This window comes from Cuculus canorus, chromosome 26 (genome assembly GCF_017976375.1).
Source record: "Cuculus canorus isolate bCucCan1 chromosome 26, bCucCan1.pri, whole genome shotgun sequence".
NCBI lineage: Eukaryota > Metazoa > Chordata > Aves > Cuculiformes > Cuculidae > Cuculus > Cuculus canorus.
In genome coordinates, this window is record NC_071426.1 from 145,897 (window position 1) to 165,265 (window position 19,369).

At 59.7% G+C, this 19,369-nt stretch overlaps 4 protein-coding genes across 6 annotated transcripts; 2 read left to right on the forward strand and 2 right to left on the reverse strand.

Moving 5' to 3' along the window:
- Positions 1-777: 777 nt before the first annotated feature.
- LOC128854677 (pulmonary surfactant-associated protein C-like) lies at positions 778-2,887 on the reverse strand. The gene is made up of 6 exons (XM_054088990.1): positions 2,728-2,887; positions 2,166-2,489; positions 1,975-2,094; positions 1,784-1,894; positions 1,527-1,631; positions 778-1,050 (listed from the first exon to the last, which is right to left on the reverse strand). The coding sequence occupies exons 1-5, from the start codon at positions 2,767-2,769 to the stop codon at positions 1,536-1,538; spliced, it is 693 nt and encodes a 230-aa protein (XP_053944965.1). The 5' UTR covers positions 2,770-2,887; the 3' UTR covers positions 778-1,050; positions 1,527-1,535.
- A 2,090-nt stretch (positions 2,888-4,977) lies between these two features.
- SFTPC (surfactant protein C) lies at positions 4,978-6,289 on the reverse strand. The gene is made up of 5 exons (XM_009571449.2): positions 6,143-6,289; positions 5,887-6,033; positions 5,619-5,759; positions 5,424-5,534; positions 4,978-5,293 (listed from the first exon to the last, which is right to left on the reverse strand). Exons 1-5 carry the CDS (start codon positions 6,185-6,187, stop codon positions 5,186-5,188), a joined length of 552 nt encoding a protein of 183 aa, XP_009569744.1. The 5' UTR covers positions 6,188-6,289; the 3' UTR covers positions 4,978-5,185.
- Positions 6,290-6,562: 273 nt separating this feature from the next.
- LGI3 (leucine rich repeat LGI family member 3) lies at positions 6,563-13,333 on the forward strand. Of its 2 annotated transcripts, none has more exons than XM_054088952.1 (9): positions 6,563-6,742; positions 6,895-7,282; positions 7,893-7,964; positions 8,061-8,132; positions 8,767-8,838; positions 8,942-9,013; positions 9,152-9,321; positions 9,393-9,557; positions 9,637-13,333. In XM_054088952.1, exons 2-9 carry the CDS (start codon positions 7,080-7,082, stop codon positions 10,452-10,454), a joined length of 1,644 nt encoding a protein of 547 aa, XP_053944927.1. In that variant the 5' UTR covers positions 6,563-6,742; positions 6,895-7,079; the 3' UTR covers positions 10,455-13,333. The 2 variants fall into 2 exon arrangements, with proteins under 2 accessions (XP_053944927.1, XP_009569745.1); XM_009571450.2 differs by having other exon boundaries at positions 6,898-7,282.
- Positions 13,334-13,527: 194 nt separating this feature from the next.
- On the forward strand, positions 13,528-17,832 carry REEP4 (receptor accessory protein 4). Of its 2 annotated transcripts, none has more exons than XM_054088954.1 (8): positions 13,528-13,701; positions 14,805-14,877; positions 15,016-15,092; positions 15,835-15,955; positions 16,051-16,164; positions 16,597-16,729; positions 16,824-16,990; positions 17,067-17,832. In XM_054088954.1, exons 1-8 carry the CDS (start codon positions 13,679-13,681, stop codon positions 17,133-17,135), a joined length of 777 nt encoding a protein of 258 aa, XP_053944929.1. In that variant the 5' UTR covers positions 13,528-13,678; the 3' UTR covers positions 17,136-17,832. The 2 variants fall into 2 exon arrangements, with proteins under 2 accessions (XP_053944929.1, XP_053944928.1); XM_054088953.1 differs by having other exon boundaries at positions 13,528-13,710; positions 17,067-17,824.
- Positions 17,833-19,369: the final 1,537 nt, after the last annotated feature.

The window sequence follows — 19,369 nt, forward strand, 5'->3', positions numbered from 1 at the left end:
AAAACCCCCACCATGGTTTGTGTTGGCTGGTGCAGCTGGGCTCGGAGAGGGCGAGGATTTGGGGGTGGGCACCCTCGAGCTGCAGGAGGCCCTGGATGGGTGCCCTGCATCCCAGCCAGCCGCAGCTGTGCTCTCCCTGTGGGGAGCAGCTTCCCTGGCTGCTGGGAGTGGGAAACAGGAGCTGGATCCAGGCGTGGGGGTGCATGTGGCCCCCACCCCACCTTGGCTGTGATGCTGGTGGGAGGCAGCTGCGCTGCTGGTGGGGCCCCATCCTGTGGGGGCTGCGGATGGGCTGCTTCACGCTCCCGCTGCTGCCCTGGATGCTTGACCTCAGGCCAGCATCCTGGTCCTAACAACCTTTGATCCCAGTAACACTAATATCCCAGTTCTGGATCCCAATAACAACAGCATCCCAGTCCTAATAACCCCTGATCCCAATAACACCTGATCCTATTAACACCAGCATCCTGGTCCTAGTGACCACCTGAGCCTAATAACCCCTAACCCTGATAACACCAGCATCCCAGTCCTAATAACACCTGATCCCAATAACACCTGATCCTGATAAAACCAGCATCCCAGTCCTATTGACACCCAATCCAAATAACACCAGCATCCCAGTCCTAGTGGCCTCTGATCCTGATAATATCAGCATCTTGGTTCTAATAATGCCCAACCCTGATAACACCAGCATCCCTGTCCTGCTAATCCCAGTCCTTGGGCTACAGCCTGAGGCCGTTGCCGCCTTCAACACCGGCTATCGCCAGGAATAGCTCCAAGACCTGATTCTTCCCTTATTTTTTTATTCCATTCTGCAGGGCAGGAGAGGACAGATAGATTTTTCAGGACAGCCTTGGCTCTGGCAGGGTTGGCAGGAGGAGGAGGAGGCCACTCAGGTTGGTCCAGTGCCGAGCAATGCTCAGCAGGTGCCTCCGTGAGCTCCCAGGCTGTGGCCAGAGCAGAAATTCCTCTAAACGCCGCTCGAAGCCCTTAAATGCATTTTTAAGGCGAAGGAAGCCAGGATCTGCTGGGAGCCAGGCAAGCGACGAACTGGAATGGTGAATTTGGTTTCTTTAAATGTCATGGGTTTTTTTTAAGCTCGTTTTTGCACTTGGGTTTGGCAAAGCTGAGAAGCCTTTAAGTGACAAACCAGCTGTTCCCCGGTGCTCACCCAAGCAGGCACCCACCCACCGCCTCCAGCCCCCTCAGCACCGCACTGGCAGCAGGGATGCAGCACTACACGGCCAAGCGGAGCCCTTGAACTCCAATTCCCTGACTTTGTGACCTCCTGCTCAGCCCCATAGCATCGTGTGGGTCCTGGCATCTCCTGAAACTGGGGTGGGATGAGGGGCTGCTGGCAGGGGGGCGCTGCGGAGGTGTCAGTGATGCTGGTGAAGGGGCTGCCGTGTCTGTTGGGGATGCTGCAAAGGCAAACTTGGCACCGTGAGGATGCTCCTGGGTGGGTGGGGGTACCCCAGTCCTCCGTGCTAGGCCCCTGACACCTCTGTGGGACCCGTCGCACTCACCCAGCAATGCTAAGCCCAGTAGATGGGGATGAGGCTGCAGAGGATGCTCGCTGTGGTGCCCAGGAGGGAGCGATCAGCCAGTGGCACAGCGAGCCTCTGCTCATCCTGTGGAGGGGACAGAAGGACAAACAAGGCAGCAGTGGCGCAATGCTGCACCCCAGTTCTTCACTGGAGGGGTGTGTGTTTACTTGAGGCATCATGTAACCATGTGCCCCCTCATGCCCCAACTGGTACTAAACCAGGCAGCTGGCACTTACCTGCCGGCGCTGGAAGGTCTTGGTGATGGTGTCCAACCCTGGGATGTTGTCCTTGTCCACGCGGGTGATGTAGCAGGCATGGTGCAGCCAGGATCTGTAGCTCACCAGCAGCTGTTTGCGACAAACCCACATCAGCTCCATCCCACTACCCCTTCTCCATCCCCTCTGGCTGCGCAGGGCTCCCTGCTTACATTCTTGTAATCATAGATGACCATGGCTGGGTTTCCATCCCCGCTGGCCAGGTAGAAAGTGGCCACATCCTCTTCCCAGGCTGGTCTTCTCCGCAGCCCCTCCGCAGCCATCCACAGGATCTGGGGGAGTGTAGGGGGAGTTTAGCACTTGCAGCAGCCCCTCCTCAGGGATGCTGAGGGTCCCTACTTACGTTGTCAGCATGCCTGTCATCTGCACGCAGCCACATCAGCAGGGCACCGGCGATGATGACCACCAGCAGGATGACCACCACCACCACGATGAGGAGGCACTTGAGGCTGCGGCACTTGAGGATCTTGCGGGGCAGGTAGCAGAGCAGGCGAGGCAGGCAGCAGATGGACCTCTTGATGCAGCCACCACAGCCGCCGCAGCTGCCGCAACCGGGACACTTGAGGCACTTGGGGCATTTGCAGCACGAGGGCAGGCAGCAGCACCGGGCACATTTGGCGCAGCATGTCATGCAGCAGCCAGGGCCACAGCAGCCCTTTTCCGAGTCCTGCAGGCGTGGGAAGGGGTGAGGAGGATGGAGATGGGACCTGGGGATAGCTTTGCCCCAGGGAGCAGCTCCCTTCCCACCTCCCCTGAGCTCTGGGAATGCAGCAGCCCATTGGCTTTTCTTCATCACATGTGCCTTACTGGGATAAACTGGGCAAAGCCTTGCATTGAGCATCTCTGCTGGGCACAGGGACACCCTCAGCATGATCTCCATCCCACTGTGGGTCACAGGGACTCACCGCCGGCTCTTCAACCACCACTGGCTTCATGCTGCTCTCCATGGCTGCCTCCTCCTCCTTCTCCACCTCCTCCCAGCCTGGGCTGCCCAGCAGCAACTGAGGCAGAAGGCTTTATACTGGGATACTGGGGTGAGGAATGAGGTGGCCTCTGTGAATGAGGTTGTGGCCCTGGTGTGCAATTGGGCCCTGGCGTGCAAGCCACTTCATTTGTGTTTGCTGACCGCCTTCCTCGGGGCTGGATTCCCTTGGGAACACGCTGGTCGAGAGGCTCTGAGGACACTTGTCCCCAGGCGTGGGGAACCTCCCTGCTGCCCCAAAGCATGGTGTCCCAGCCAAAGCAAACCCTCCTGCTTGGACTGGAGCTGCCCTCCAGGGTGGAGAATCCGGCAATCGCAAGACCTGGCTTGGTGCCCGTGTCCCTTCTCCCTCCTCAGGCACCTGGAACTGCTCAAGGTGGGCAAAGTGCAAACAGGACATCAAAGCTTTCCTGCAAACCACAAGGCTGGGGTGGGAGTGGGGTCAACATAGGGTGGGAACATGTTCTTGGACCGTGGCCTGGCTGGGTGCTCTGCAACCTTGGTTCTGAGGATGCTTGGGCACCATACGGGCTTGAATTGCCAAGGCTGGGGCTTTTGGGCTGGCAGCAGAGCCTAGGATGCAGATTTGCTCAGGTTGAGGGGGTCCCAGCTCTGGAGGGTCACCTGGGGTGGTGCAATCAGCAGGGCAAGGTGACACTGCTGTGCCTTGCCTGGACAAGAGTCTCTCCTGCAGGCTGGGACCTCTCCAGCCACCGCTTGGCCCCCCAGGAACCCAGATGCTTGCAGTCAGGCATGGGGGTGAGGGTGTGCACCCCATTTTGCACACCCTCAGTGTTGAGGAGCACAAGGAGACCCTTGAGTGGCTCCTGGGTGTTTGCTCTCTGACAGGGTGTGCGGGAGAGGCTATGTGCACCCATCTCGACCCGGCTCCTTGCCAAGGTAACACGGAGTCAGAGCATTTTTTGGCCCCCCTGTGCCAATACACGACAATGTGTGCAGTTTCCCTCCTGTTCCCAGAAAAGGAGCTCCGACTTTCCTTGCTGGCTGTGGAGACAGCCCTGAATTAGAGCCAATTAAAGGTTAAATCACGCTGCCCAGCACCCCTGTGCTCCTGGTGGGGCTGCACTGGGTGCTCCTGGGGTCTCTGTTCTCCCTCTAGCCCCGTTGATTCCCTTTTCCCAGTGCTGTGCTCCTGGAGGGTCTGTTCCTCCAAGGTCTCTGTTCTCCCCCCAGCCCAAATAATTCCCTTTTCCCTGATGCTGTGCTCCTGGGGGGTCTGGATTTTCTTCTCCCGGGGTCTCTGTTCTCTCCCCAGCCCAAATAATTCCCCTTTCTCCAGTGCTGTGCCCTGGCGGCTCTGGATCAGGTCCTCTCGGGGTCTCTGTTCTCCCTCCCAGCCCTGTTGATCCCCATTCTTGGGTGCAGCACTTGGAGGTGTCCCCCAAAGATGCCCCCAGCTGCTTTGGGGCAGAGGAGCTGGAGCTTGCAGGGACGGGAAGTGAACAGTGGGTGGAAGCAAGTTGGATCAGGTGGATGGTGGTGTCTGTGGAGGCCCCTTGGCTCTCTATGGGATGTGGCACAGTCATAGAATCATAAAATCATGGAATGGTTTGGGTTGGAAGGGACCTCAAAGCCCATCCAGTTCCACCCAGGGACACCTCCCACTGGACCAGGGGCTCCAAGCCCCATCCAACCTGGCCTTGAACACCTCCAGGGATGGGGCAGCCACCACTGCTCTGGGCAACCTGGGCCAGGGTCTCACCAAGGACACAGTCGCCATGTCCTTGTCTGCATGAGGAGGGGACAGGGATGGGGACCATTCCCAGAGAGGTGACCCAAATCCCTCAAGGGGGACGTGCCTGTGCCATGGGCTGGAGGTGCAGAGTCTGTGGTGCCACCTCCTCCGTGCCAATGAGGAGGACATGGCACAGCATGTGCCATGGAAAAGCGGCCACGCAGCCTGGGGGCACAATGTGCAATGTGGTGAGGCATGTGTGCCACCCTGGGGAATGAGCATTTGAGCCCTCCTGTGCCCCTCGACAATGGTCACCAATGCAAAGGATGCACCCACCATGCTTGGACATCCCGGGGCACCGTGCCTCCTCGCCTCAGCATCCCGGGAATGTTTGGCTGGCGCACAGGGAAGGATGAGAGCAACACTTGGAGGCAAGGGCACAGGCTTTACTTTGCAGACAGAAGAGTGAATCCCAAAGCAAATCCCACTTCTTTATTGCCAGAACAGTGGGAAAGCCACGGTGCCGAGTAGACGGAGCATCCCCGTGGCAGGGCAGGTGCTCCTGGGTCGCACGCCAGATGAGGTTGGGGAGGAGGAGAGATGCCTGAGCATCCCACCTGGAAGGCAATGCAGGGACTACAGGGATGGTGACATCCCCATCCCACTGCCCTGATCCTGGTGCTCTCTAAGCCCAGTACACAGGGACGGTGCTGCAGAGGATGTTAACGGTGGTGCCCAGCATGGAGCGATCAGCCAGCGGCATGGCGTTGTCCCCTCCCTCCTTTGTCTCATCCTGCAGGAGAGAGAATACAGGAGGGATGCCACCCTCACCACCCTCAGCTGCGAGTCCAGCTTCTCTTCTCTTGGGTCCCAGGATGCAGGGATGGACTCAACCCCATCCAAGAAGCATGGCCACCACTCACCTGCCGGTGCTGGAAGGTCTTGGTGATGACATCCAGCCCTGGGATGCTGTCCTTGTCCATGCGGGTGATGTAGCAGGCATGGTGACACCAGGACCTGTAGCTGACCAGCAGCTGTTTGCAGACAGACCCAGGTCACCTCAGCCCAGTCCCTGTCCCTGCCACCCACCCCGTGGTGTCCCCAGGCTACCCACACACCTTGCTGTAGTCGTACACCACCATGGCAGAGGTGTTGAGCCCATCCTGCACAGCGAACGTCCCGATCCTTTCCTTCTTGCTCATGGAGAGGTGCTGAGGGGTCCCCTTACCATCCAGGCCATGGATGGTCATTCTCAAGACCTGTCAGGTGGAGATGGATTCAAGGAACTTTCTGGGGTCTAAACCCCTTCCTTGCGAAGCTCCGGCAGCCAGTGCTGTACCCCATATCATCACCGGCGCCAGTGGCACCTTGGCTCCCTCCCCTCACCGTCTCAGCGTGCATCTCGGTGATGCGCAGCCCCAGCAGAAGGAAAGCGACGATGACCACCATGAAGACGACCACCACCACCACCATGATCAGGAGGCTCTTGAGCTGCTCAGAGATGCAGGCCTGGCTGGGGGAGGCTGAGTACCTCTGTGGACACAGGGAAGCACCCGGCTGAGCTGTTGGCATGGGGCTGGGGCAGGAAGATGGTGCTCAGCCCCACGCAGGATCCCTGGGTTGAGTGATGGGTGCTCCTTACCGGAGGTGCCTCCTCCAGCAGCACCTCTTTGGAGCTGTCATCCATCTTGCTCACTGCGTGGCTCCTGCCCCTTTGCCAGCTGGAGCCGGGGGGGATTTATAAGGTCCTGGGTGGGTGGGACGAGGCAGGGGCCCCTCCAAGATGCCACTTGTGCTTTGTTTGCTGAGGCCAGAGAGGAGCCGGGGCGCAGGTATGAAACCTCCAAGGGCCTTTTTCCTGGCATTTGGCTGGCAGCACAAGGGGGGCAAGGCAAACATCAGGCAGGCAGAGTGTGTCCACCCCTCCACACCCAGCCCCAGGCTTTGGCCAAGGACTCAGCACCCTCAGCACGCCCCCCCCCCCCCCCCCGGGGATGCTGCAGCCCTGGTCCCTGCAGCACAGTGCATGTGCAGCTGCAGCCCGCCCCCCTGCAGCTAGGGAAGGAGCTGGCTGGGCTCATTGTTGGCCTGGATCTCGGTGCCTGGAACAAGACGGACGGATGCCCAGTGCCTCCCGCCACCTGGCAGGGAGCTGGCGAGGGCAGCGTTGCGGCAAGTGTGGGAGAGCTGTGGTGGCATCACCTCTGCAACCCCCCGCAGTGACCATCCAGTCCCCTATCCTGTGAGCTCCCAGTGCCCACCCCCAGCCTCCTGCATGCATCCCTGTGTTTGCACGCCTGCATGTTAGTGAGGACACGCATGCACACGGATGCTCGTGCTGTCACTCAGCTGCATTCCTCCCTCCCTCCCTCCCTCCCTCCCTCCTTCCCGTAGCAGTAGAGCATGGTGCGCTGCAGAGCAGCAGGTTGGGCACCAGCATCCTCCGCCACCATCATCGCTTTCCCTCCGCACTGAAATCTCCAGAGAAGGGAAAGAGGAAAAAGCTTCATCACAGCTCCCAGGTGCAGCAGGAGGAGAAGGATCAGCTCTGTGGGAGTGAGCAGGGCTAGGCCAAGGAGATGCAGCACGGGAGGAGGATACTGAGGGGCCAGCTCTCCCCTCTCCTCCTCCTCGCCTTGGCCTGGCTCTGGCTGCTAGCCGGGGGTCGGCGTCCCCCCCGGCCACCGCCTTGTCCTCCAACATGCTCCTGCACCCGGGATACGGCTTTCTGCGTGGACTCCAAGGCTGTGCCTAAGAATCTTCCTCCAGAGGTCATCTCGCTGTGAGTCCCCAGCATTGGGTTGAGGATGGGGAGCAGGTCGAGTCCCTGGGGTGCTGTGCTGGCAGGGGGTCCTGGCTGCCCTGGGGTAGCAGGGACAGCCTCTTTGTGCAGCATCGGTGGCAAACACATGACAGCGTGGCATACGGGGGTCTCTGGGGGAAAGAAGGAGGCTGGGGACACCCCAGGACTGGTCCTCGCATCCTGCGGCAGTGGCAGGGATGGAGCTGGTCTGCAGCTCTTCCAGCTGTGCTCCCTGTCTGCCATGACCTTGGGGACCAGAGCCCCAAGGGGACATGGCTGGAGGGTTCCTGGGGACACAGTGCTACACTTGGACCTCGTACAGGTGTGCATGTGTGTATGTGTGTGTGCACATGCGTGTGTGCCTGCATCTGTGCATGCATGTGGCCTCCCGCCCAGCCTTGCTGCAGGGTGTGGGGCGAGTGCCACCCCAGGACTGGTGCTGGACATGCTCTTCCATGGGCTGCTCTGCACCCAGCACCCAACCCAGGTGAGCAGGTGTATGCACTGGGTGACAGCAGGGACAGTGTGGCGTGGCAGAGCCCCCCTGTCCTCTCTCCCACATAGCCCTGAGGCTTAATCTCTCCCCCAGGACGATGGTGAATGCAGCCTTCACGGAGATCCGAGAGGCAGCCTTCGCCCACATCCCCTCGCTGCAGTTCCTGTACGTCTCCCATGCCAGTGGCCAGGTATCCCAGTGCCACCCTGGTGCCTGTCCTGCCCAACCTCCCTGCTGATGCCTCCTGCCCTCTCTTTGCAGGCTGCTGAACTCCAACAAGTTCACGTTGATTGGGGACAATGCCTTTGCTGGCCTCTCACACCTCCAGTACCTGTGAGTGGGGTGGGGACACGGGGATGGGGATGTGGAGATGGGGACATGGGGGTAGAGACAAAGAGAAGAGGACATGGGGATGGGGGTGTGGGGATGGGGAACATGGGGATGGGGACAAACAGATGGGGACATGGGGATGGGGACAAAGAGATGAGGACATGGGGATGGGGGCATGGGGATGGGGACAAAGGGATGGGGAACAAAAGGATGGAGACAAAGGGATGGGGGGACGGGGACAAAGGGATGAGGACATGGGGATGAAATCACAGAGATGGGGACATGGGGATGGGGCACGCGGGGCTGGGGATACAGGGATGGGAACACAGGGTTGGGGGACACAGGGATGGGGACACAGGCAAGGGGGACAAAGGGATGGGGACACAGGGAAGGGGACATGTAGATGGGGATGGGGACACAGATGGGGGATACATGAGTGAGGACTAAGGGATAAGGACATGTGAATGGGGACATGGGGATGAAGACACAGGGACGGGGTGCAGGGATAAGGACACATGGATGGGGACATGGGGTTACAGGGATAGGGACCGTCCTGGGGAGGGCAAGGGGAGGGCAGCGGTACCCGTAAGGACCGATGCCCTTGGGGTGGCTGAGCCACCACCTCCTCCCATCCCAGGTTCATCGAGAACAACGACATCCAGGCGCTCTCGAAGGGCACCTTCCGCGGACTCAAGTCCCTGACCCACCTGTGAGTACCAGGGGGCCTGTGTTCCCTGGGGACACAGGGATGGTTCTTGTCCCTCCACTGTGGCCAGGGCCGTGTCATCTCTGTGGCCCTTCTTTTCCTCCAGGTCCTTGGCCAACAACAACCTCCAGACGCTCCCCCGGGACCTCTTCAAGCCACTGGACATCCTGAGTGACCTGTAAGGCTGCTGCGGCACCAGGGCCTCCAAGGACACCGGGCTGGGGAGGGGGTGGCATCCCAGGGCTGGGGGTCCAGGCAGGGTGCTCTGCTTGCTCTGCGCTGGGTGCTGGTGGTGACTCAGAGCCATCCTTGGCAGGGACCTGCGGGGCAACACCTTGTCCTGTGACTGCAAGATCAAGTGGCTGGTGGAGTGGCTGGAGAGCACCAACACCACGGTCCCTGCCGTATTCTGCAGCAGCCCTGGGCAGTTCGAGGGCCAGCGGATCCGGGACTTGGCGCTTAGCGACTTCCAGTGCATCACCACAGGTAAGAGGGCTGTGGCCACCTGTCACCCCACTCCTGGACACCCTGTCCCTCACTGCCACCTCTCCCCACAGACTTTGTGGTGCACCAGGTCCTGCCCTTCCAATCGGTGTCAGCTGAACCCTTCACCTACTCTAGCGACCTCTACATCGCCTTGGCGCAGCCCGGCTCCAGCAGCTGCGCCATCCTCAAGTGGGACTACGTGGAGCGCAAGCTGCGTGATTTTGACCACATCCCTGGTAAGGTTGGGGTCCATTCCTTGGGTTGGGAGCTCCAGTTTGGGTGATTGACCCATTGTGACATGGTCCTGCCTGGCAGCTCACTCAGCGGTGCACTGCAAGCCTATTGTGGCGCAGGACCAGCTCTATGTTGTGGTGGCCCAGCTCTTCGGTGGCTCCTACATCTACCGCTGGGACACCGCCGTGGACAAGTTCATCAAGATCCAAGACATAGACAACCAGAAGACCCGCAAGCCCAACGACATCGAGGCTTTCCAGATCGAAGGTGACTGGTACTTCGTCATCGCTGACAGCTCCAAGGCAGGCTCCACCAGCCTCTACCGCCTCAACCAGAATGGCTTCTACTCCCACCAAGCCCTCCATGCCTGGCACCGTGACACTGACGTGGAATACGTGGAGAATGACGGCAAACCCCGGCTGATCATCTCCAGCAGCTCCCAAGCCCCCGTCATCTACCAGTGGAGCCGGGCACAGAAGCAATTCACGCTGCAGGGGGAGGTGGGAGAGATGCTGGACGTGCAAATGGTGAAGCACTTCAAGGTGAAACGGGACCAGTTCCTCTGCCTCAGCCGCTACATCGGTGACTCCAAAGTGGTGCGTTGGGAAGGGCAGCGCTTCATCGAGCTGCAGACGCTGCCGTCCCGTGGCTCCATGGTGATGCAGCCCTTCTTGGTGGAGCAACGGCAGTACCTGGCGCTGGGCAGTGACTTCTCCTTCACCCACGTCTACCTGTGGGAAGAGGAGAAGCAGAAATTTGCCAAGTTTCAGGAGCTGTCAGTGCAGGCACCACGGGCTTTCCGCTACGTGCCAGCTGCCGATGTGCAGCTCCTCTTGGCTCCCAGCTTCAAGGCCAATACGCTGGTCTACCGGCACGTGGTGGTAGACCTCAGCCTCTAGCAGGGGTTAAAGCCCAGGCTGCCTGCACAGCCCTGAGATAGCTCTTACCTCCCTCAAGAGCTGCCTGCTTCTGCCTGAGGACACGCATGCGCCCTTCAGCCCCTTCCTTCTGCCTGCGGCTGGCTTGGCCCCATGGTCACAGCCTGGTGACAACCCCCCGTGTTCACCTGCCCTTCAAAACCCCCAGCCCCATGGTCCTGCTGCCAGGAGAAGGCACAGGTCTCAGTTCCCTCCTCTGACACTCCTAGTTTCCCCATGTGCGGCACCCACAGCTGGTGGGATGCAGGCAGGAGGGTGGGACATGGGCAGGAGCTGGTGGCTCGTGGCAGGGAGGTCTGGGTACACGGCAGTGGGGTGGCATGGAGGGACATGCATGGGCAGAGCCAGGCTGCCAGGGTGGATGGGACGCTTGAGGCCAGTGGGATGCTCCAAGGTGGACATGGATGGGATGCCCTGAGGTGGATGGGACGCTTGAGGCCAGTGGGATGCTCCAAGGTGGACATGGATGGGATGCCCTGAGGTGGATGGGACGCTTGAGGCCAGTGGGATGCTCCAAGGTGGACATGGAGGGGATGCCCGAGGTGGATGGGATGCTTCAAGGTGGATACAAATGGGATACCCCAAGGCAGATGGGATGCTCCAAAGTGGATGGGATACCCTGAGGAGGATCAGAGTCTCAAGGCCAGTGGGATGCTCCAATACAGATGGGAATGGGATGCCCTGAGGAGGATGGGACCCTTGAGGCTAGCAGGATGCACCGAGGTGGACGCGGATGGGATGGCCCAAGACAGATGGGAGGCTCCAGGCCAGCGGGATGCTGCAGAGGTGATCCCACCACCTGCAGTAGCAGGACTGGGCACGTCCAATCCCAATTTGTGCACATCCAGCAGCTCCCTCTGCTCGTGTGCCCCTGCTGCCGGGCAGGACACCGCATGCCAGCTGTACCTGGGGTGTAGCGCCTGACGGAATGCGTCCCACAGTAAACACACTGTGACCTCCAGCCCTGCGTGTGTCCCCCCACAACCTCTGTGCATCCAAACACGTCTGCCTGGGGTCCAGCTCCAGTCAGCATTCTGCACCCCCATCCCCTTGCACAAATCCAGAATGGGGGGAACCCCTTATTTCAGGGTCCTCCAGGCCCCTCACATGGCTCTACTTACCTTTTTTTGCTGCAGATCAAGGCAGCAAAGGGGGAGCAGGAGGTGTTCTTCCAGGGGAAGGAGTCCCTGCACCCCTGCTGTACCAGCACCCGCTCTGCCACCCGTTTGGTTTTCCAGGGGAGCATTTCCCTGTCCGCCAGGGATATAAATATACATGGAAAAAAAACCCCCATCAATTAAGCTCACAAATCAAGGTAACAAGCACCCTGGGGCACAGCCGGCTTTTGGAAGCTGGGTTTGACCTTGGTGGCTGCAGGGCCTGAACCTGGCGCCTTCCCTGTGCAGCCCCTGCAGCTGGATCTGGTCCTGCCCTGCAGTCCAGGGCATTACATGCTTCTGTGCCTCAGTTTCCCCATCCTACCAGCTGTGTGGGAAGCACAGAGAGCAGTGGAGAGGGTTGCTGGCACCCTGACAGCTGCCATGACTGGGATGGGGGTGCTGGGATGCCCTAGACCACTGGTGGGGACGCAGGGTGGTGGGGAAGGTGATGTCAGGTCCATCAGTGAGGACTCCGAGCCCTGCTTTGCTCTGGGAAGAGGAAGCAGCTCCTTTTTTCTCTTGAGTATCTTGCAGGGATCCCCACCCTCTGCAGAGCCCTGGCCCTGGTTCAAACAACACACCCGGAGTGGGTGCTTAAGGTTAAGCGCACATGTAAACCCAGGTGAGGTGCACCCAGGGGAGGGGATTTTGCAGTGGTTAAGGCTTAACCACACTGAATCAACACCTATGGGCTGGTGCCAGCACATCTGAGTCCCTTGGCATGATCCAGCAGCCCTCCCACCTCCACCCAAAGCCCCAGCTCGTGCAGCCCTGCCCTCTTTCACCCTTGGGATTGCAATGGGGCACTCTATGCACCCCACACTGGGCATAGACCCATTTCAATATCACAAAAACAGCCTTTCCAAACCAAAAAAAAGAAGAATCACAGGGCTGTTTAGGTTGGAAAAGACCTTTAAGATCACAGTTCTGTGGTGATAGTGTCCAACTGCATCACGCGAAGGGTAATGGAATCATGGAATGGGTTGGGTTGGAAGGGACCTAAAAGCCCAGTCAGTTCCTGCCATGGGCAGGGACACCTCCCACTGGATCAGGGGCTCCAAGCCCCATCCAACCTGATCTTGAACACCTCCAGGGATGGGGCAGCCACCACTGCTCTGGGCAACCTGGGCCAGGGCCTCCCCACCCTCACAGAAGAATATTTTTCCCTAGAGATCTCATCTCAATCTCCCCTCTTTCAGCCTAAAACTATTTCCCCTTGTCCTGTTCCTCCCCTCCCTGATCCAAAGCCCCTTCCCAGCTTTCCTGCAGCCTCTTTCAGCACTGGAAGCTGCTCTAAGGTCTCCCAGCAGCCTTCTCTTCCCCAGGCTGAACAACCCCAGCTCTGCCGGTGTGCACTCATATAGGAGGCATTTATCATGTGTTAAAACATCTCATATGGATGTATGGGAGGTGCTCCAGCACCCCGGGGCAAGATGATGGGATTACCTCCGTGGCCTCCTCTGGACTCTCTCCAACAGCTCCATGTCCTTCCTGTACTGAGGACTCCAGAACTGGACACAAGCTCCAGGTGAGGTCTCACCAGAGCAGAGCAGAGGGGCAGAATCCCCTCCCTTGCCCTGCTGATTCCACTGCTTTGGGTGCAGCCCAGGACACGGCTGATTCCTGGGCTGCAAATCACAGTGCCAGTTCATGTCAAGCTTCTCATCCACCAGCACTCAGTCTCTTTCTCTTTAGAGCTGCTTTACAATAAAGATAGTACAAACCCAACTCTTTTGATGGGCAACTCCCACAAAGTACTGGACACCATCACTAGGCTTTGGAACGTGGCCCTTTTAAGGTCTGGCGTTGCCTCTTTAAGAGGTATCGTTGCCCCTTTAAGAGCCGCCGCTGTCCGTAAACGGCCGTTGTTGCCGCTTTAAGAGCGATGGGGTCCACGGGGACTTTGGGTGCTTGCGCGGAGGCTGCAATATTCAAGTTGTTGCGTTCACGCCGGGGGAAGGGCGGGCGATTTGGGAGGTTTTTAAGGGATTTGCTCAGCTTGGGGCAACGGCTTCGCCTGCAACCATGGTGTCCTGGCTGCTCAGCAGGTTGATTGTGTGAGTGGGGGTCCTGGTGGTACCCGGGGGGGGGGGATGCAGGATGGAGGGAGGCGTACCTGGTGTGTGTGTGTGTGTGTAATACAGGAGGGAGGGGGATGCAGAGTGGAGGAGGAGTACCTAATGGAGTGAGGGGGGGGGTATGCAGGATGAATGGAGGGTTACCTAATGGGAGGGAGGGGGGGAGGTGGAGGGGGGTACCTAACGGGAGGAATGGGGGGAGGTGGAGGCGGGTACCTAACGGAGGAGGGGGATACAGGGTGAAGGAGGGGGTACCTAATGGGAAGGAGGGGGGGTACCAAATGGAGGGGGGTGGGTGGAGGCGGGGGTACCTGACGGGAGTAGGGGGGTGGGTGAAGGGAGGGGGTACCTAATGGGAGGAGGGAAGGGAGGTGGAGAAGGGGTACCTAATGGAGAGGGGGTGGGTGAAGGGTGGAGGTGGGGAGTGCCTAATGGGGGGTGTGCAGGGTGGAGAGGAGGTACCTAATGAGGGGGGGGTGCAGGGTGGGGGGGAGTACCTAGTGGGAGGGAGGGGGATGCCCCTTTTTGGAAGGGGGGAGCTGCAGGGGTGCCTCTCAGCCCCCAGCCCTGCTTGCTCCCTTGGTTTCTGCTCTGTGGCTAGCTGAGCTGAGTGCCCAGTAGCCAAGTGTGCGAGGGACACCCTGCAGCTGCAAGGTTGGGGCACACCCATCCCCCTTCCCGCATGCAGGAGGGCTGGGGGTGATGCTGCGCCGCAGATGGGGTGCTGTATTTTGGGGTGGCACTCGCCCCCACGCTGCACAGACAAAGGAAGGCACCAGCATCCCTGTGACAGGGCCAGTCCTTCCCTCAGAGGGTGCTGAGCTTCTCGTGGCTGGGCTGCATCTCCTTGCCACTGCCTCAACAGGTCGAGCCAGTCCCCACGGAGGTGGGCGAGGGTGTGGGAGTGACACCGGCTCTCTGGGATGCTGCCATCCCCCTTTTTTTGCGGGAGCTGGAATGGTGCTGGAAGGGCTGAAGGCGAAGCTGCGGTGCGGCGGGGGGGGCAGCTCTGCTGCTGCTTCTGCTGTACGTGGGGCTGCCTGCGTGCCTCAACCCCCCCTTCTCCGTTACAGGCTGCTTTTTGGGATGCTCTACCCTGCCTACGCTTCCTACAAGGCTGTGAAGTCCAAAAACATCCGGGAATACGTGAGTAGAGGGCCTGGGCAGCTCCTTCTTCGCCCCTTGGGGGCTGGAGCTCCTTCTTCGCCACTTCGTGGTTGGAGCTCCTTCTTCTTCGCCTCTGGGCTCCAGCCCCAGGTTGACATGTTCTCCCGCTCCGTGCAGGTCCGCTGGATGATGTACTGGATCATCTTTGCACTCTTCATGGCCACGGAGACCTTCACAGACCTTCTCATCTCCTGGTGAGGTCACGGTGTGGGCCAGCAGGTCTGTTGAGGTCCCTGTGCCCTGGGAGTTAGAAGTGGGATAGCATCTCCCCTTCTGCTTGCGAGGAGGTGGGCGTAGGCTGCTCTTCTGCCTGCTCTGGGCAGACCCTGCATGGAGGCCTCCAGGCCTGAGGGTAAGATGAGAGGCACCATCCATCCAGCAAAGTAGCAGGATGCGCCCTTGGACCTGCTGACGTCTGCTCGTCCCCATCCTCAGCACAGGAAGGACATGGAGCTGTTGGAGCGAGCCCAGACGAGGCCATGGAGATGATCTGGGGGCTGGAGAACCTCCTGTACGAGGACAGGCTGAGAGAGTTGGGGTTGTTCAGCCTGGAGAAGAGAAGGCTCCGGAGAGACTTTAGAGTGGCTTCCAGCACTGAAAGGGGCTCCAGAAAAGTTGGAGAGGGGCTCTCGATCAGGGAAGGCAGGGATAGGATGAGAAAGAATGATTTTAAGCTGAAAAAGGGGAGATTGAGATGAGATCTTAGGGAGAAATGTTTTGCTGTTAGGGTGGGGAGGCCCTGGCCCAGGCTGCCCAGAGCAGTGGTGGCTGCCCCATCCCTGGTGGTGTTCAAGGCCAGGTTGGATGGGGCTTGGAGCCCCTGATCCAGTGGGAGGTGTCCCTGCCCATGGCAGGGGGTGGGACTGGATGGACTTTGAGGTCCCTTACAACTCAAACCATTCCAGGATTCTATGACCTTCTCCCCTTCTCCATCAGGTTTCCCTTCTACTACGAGATCAAGATGGCCTTTGTCATCTGGCTGCTCTCCCCCTACACCCGTGGTGCCAGCCTGCTCTACCGCAAATTTGTGCACCCCACGCTGTCCCGCAGGGAGAAGGTAAGGGCTGCTTGGATTTGGGGGGACCCACCGCTCTTGGTGGGGGCTGGCAAGGGGTTGAGCAGCATCCTGAGCCACCATGGTTGTCTTGGCAGGAGATTGACGCCTACATCATCCGGGCCAGGGAGCACAGCTACGAGACAGTGGTTCGCTTCGGCAAGAGGGGCCTCAACATAGCAGCCACTGCTGCGGTCCAAGCGGCCACCAAGGTACCAGGAACAGGTGTGGGCTGCTCTGCTTCCCTGTAGGAGCTTCAGCTCTAGGGATCCAGTGTGGAAATTGACACCCACCCCCAGCAGGGGTGGCATCAATGGTGTCGGTGTTGTCGAGGGCTCTCTGGGTACAGAGCCCTGGGCTGTGGGTGCCTGGTGCTGCATTTGGGCACTTTGGGAAGGGAGTCTCAAAGCCCTTTCTTCAGGATGAGGGTGGGGAGGCCCTGGCCCAGGCTGCCCAGAGCAGTAGTGGCTGCCCCATCCCTGGAGGTGCTCAAAGCCAGGTTGGATGGGGCTTGGAGCCCCTGATCCAGTGGGAGGTGTCCCTGCCCATGGCAGGGGGTTGGAGCTGGCTGCGCTTTGAGGTCCCTTCCAACCCAAACCATCCTAGGATTCATTCTGATTCCATCCTTTCCGTGTGTGTCCCAGAGCCAGGGTGTCCTGGTCGGACGGCTCCGCAGCTTCAGCATGCAGGACCTGCGCTCCATCCCTGATGATGCCCCCGTGCTCTACCAGGACCCCCTGTACCTGGAGGAGGAGGAAAGCCGTCAGCAGCTGCTGGGTGAGCTTTAGGGGGGAGCTCAGTGGTGGTGGGGTTCAAATCCAACCCATGGGGGTGGCATTCCAGGACCTGTCATGTGTCCCCCTGTCCCCAGCCTACAGCACGCCCTCGGTGAGGCGGCAGTATGCGAGTGAGACGGAGGATGAGGAGCTCTTGTCGGACTCGCAGCTCTCACCTGAGCCTTCATCGCGTGCCTGGACCTCCAAATCCCTTGCTCGCAGCCAGAGCCTTCACGGAGCAAGGAAGAAGTCTGCCAAGGAGGTACCAGGGGCAGGAATGCGGTTGTGTGGGGTGGGATGGGATGAGGGGGACCTGACCTATCCCTCCCCTTGCCTAGGGTTCTTCCCGACTCTTGCGCAGCCGGATCAGGAAGAAAGGAGTGGCTTCATTGGAGCAGGACAGCTGATGGCCCTGAGAAAACCCTTTGCCAAGAGTCCTAACACAGGTTTGCTGCTGCAGCAGCAGGAGAGAGCGACGGTTGGAGCATCCCTCTTGCCTTACACTGTAAATGCCTTCTCTGACCTCTGGGCACCTCTGTCTGCCTCGGGGAGGGCAGGGCAGCCGGTCCCCAAGCTGCTGCTGCCTATGCCTCCTCCTGGACTCCATTGCTGTGGGTCTTTGGGGGTGCCTGAATCACTACAGGCTTTGCAGGTGAGCCCCGACCTTGGCTCAGCATTGCTGTGGGCCCCCCCTCCCCCTCCTGCTGCCATGGTGCCTTATTCCTGACATCCCCTTTCCCCTGGGAGCTGGTGAAGGGCTGTGCCTCGTCCCATCTCTCCTCTGAAGCCGAAGATGCAGCCCCTGGCCAGACACCCACATGCGTGGTCAGACTGACAGCCCCAGACTTGAAACCAGGGTGCTGGTGCCTGAGAGTGCCCTGGCTGGCACCACACGGCTTTTAATGTTCTCCCCTCCCAGATAGCGTTTTTTACATGGAAAAATAAACATTATTTCAGTCTTTCAGAAGCAGGAGTCATCCCCTTTGCCTAAATTCTGTCCCCTTCCCTGGAAGTTGGGGCTGTGGGGGAGCCTGCAGGGTGCATGGGGTGGTGGAAGGGTGCAGTGCTTGGTCTCTGTGGGGTGCAGTGCTGTGGGTGTTCGGGTGCAGGTGCTGAAATGCTGGGGACCATGTGCTTAGGGTGCAGGAGTGCAGGCGTGGGGGTGCTTGGGCTCAGGGATGCGGGTGCTGGGGTACTTGGGGTGCAGGGCTGCAGGTGCTGGGATGCTGGGGCACAGGGATGTGTGGGTTCTGGGATGTAGGGATGTGGGTATAGGGATGCTGGGGTGCTGGGGCATAGGGGTGCAAGGATGCAGGTCCAGGGATGTTGGGGTGCTTGGTGCACTGGGATGCTGGGGTGCAGCGATGCAGGTTCTGGGGTGCAGTGGGAGGTGGGCACTGGGATGCTGGGGCACTGGATGCAGGTATGGGGATCCAGGTCCTGGGGTGCAGGGATGTGGGTTCAGGGATGTTGGAGTGCTGGGAAGCAGGGATGCAGGTGCTGGGGTGGAGGGATGAGAGCACAGGGATGCTTCCAGCCCCTTCTTGCAGTAGCCATGCGCTCCGCGGTGTGGCAGCAGCAGCTGCTGTGGCGCCGCTGGGACACCCATGTCCCCAGCATGCAGCCAGACGTCCCTGTCCTGGCCACCAGCCCTGGCTTGTCCCTCTAGCCCTGCTCACGGGCAGCTGCCCTCTCCCTGTAGGGGCTCCCCAATCTCACCCAAGGCTCTCGGCTCCCTTTTGCCCCTTCCCCTGGGGACTTGTCCCTTTCCCAACTGGGACACAAAGCCTTTGCGGGGCAGGCAGTGTGGCACAAGGTTACAACACTGCTCGCATTGACTCTCCTGCCCCCAGGAGCCCTCCTGTCCCCTGATGCCCTCCTCTCTGGCATCAATCCTCTCGTTCCCAATCCTTCCTGCCTTCGCCCCTCAGGCCACCTTTATTTTTAGCCCCTGGCTGCTTTTTTGCCTCCAAGGGTCTTCCCAGGGCAGTGAGAATGCCTGCCCCTGCCTGCAGCCTCCTTGGGGCAGCAGCCATCCCACTGCGGAGCTGGGCAGGGGTTCTTGGAGCAGCTTAGGTGGAGGTGGCTGGATTAGCCGTGTAAAACTGTCTCAGAGACGATTACTTAAAGCAGTGAAGAAGGAAGGCTGGGTGGGGACAGCGCAAGAGCCAATCACCTTAAAGCCGCTTAGGGAAAGCGGTTCCTCCAAGGATACGGCCCAGGGAGGTGGCTGGGGCTGCCTGGGTGCCAGGGATGCTGAGCTGAGCGGTGGGGTTGGAATCATAGAATCAATGTCCAGAGTTGGAAGGGACACACAAGGAAGATAGAATCCCGCTCGTGTCCCTGCATGGGGATCTGCAGCCCCAGGGGAGGCTGCGAGGCAGATCGTAGAGTCATGGAATGATTTGGGGTGGAAGGGACATCAAATCCCATCCAGTTCCTCCCCCTGCCATGGGCCGGGACACCTCCCACTGGATCCAGTTGCTCCAGCCCTCATCCAACCTGGCCTTGAACACTTCCAGGGATGGGGCAGCCACCACCGCTCTGGGCAACCTGGGCCAGAGTATTTCTTCCTAACATCTAATCTCCATCTTCCCTCTTCCAATTGAAAGCCTTTTCCCCCTCATCCTGTCACTCTAGA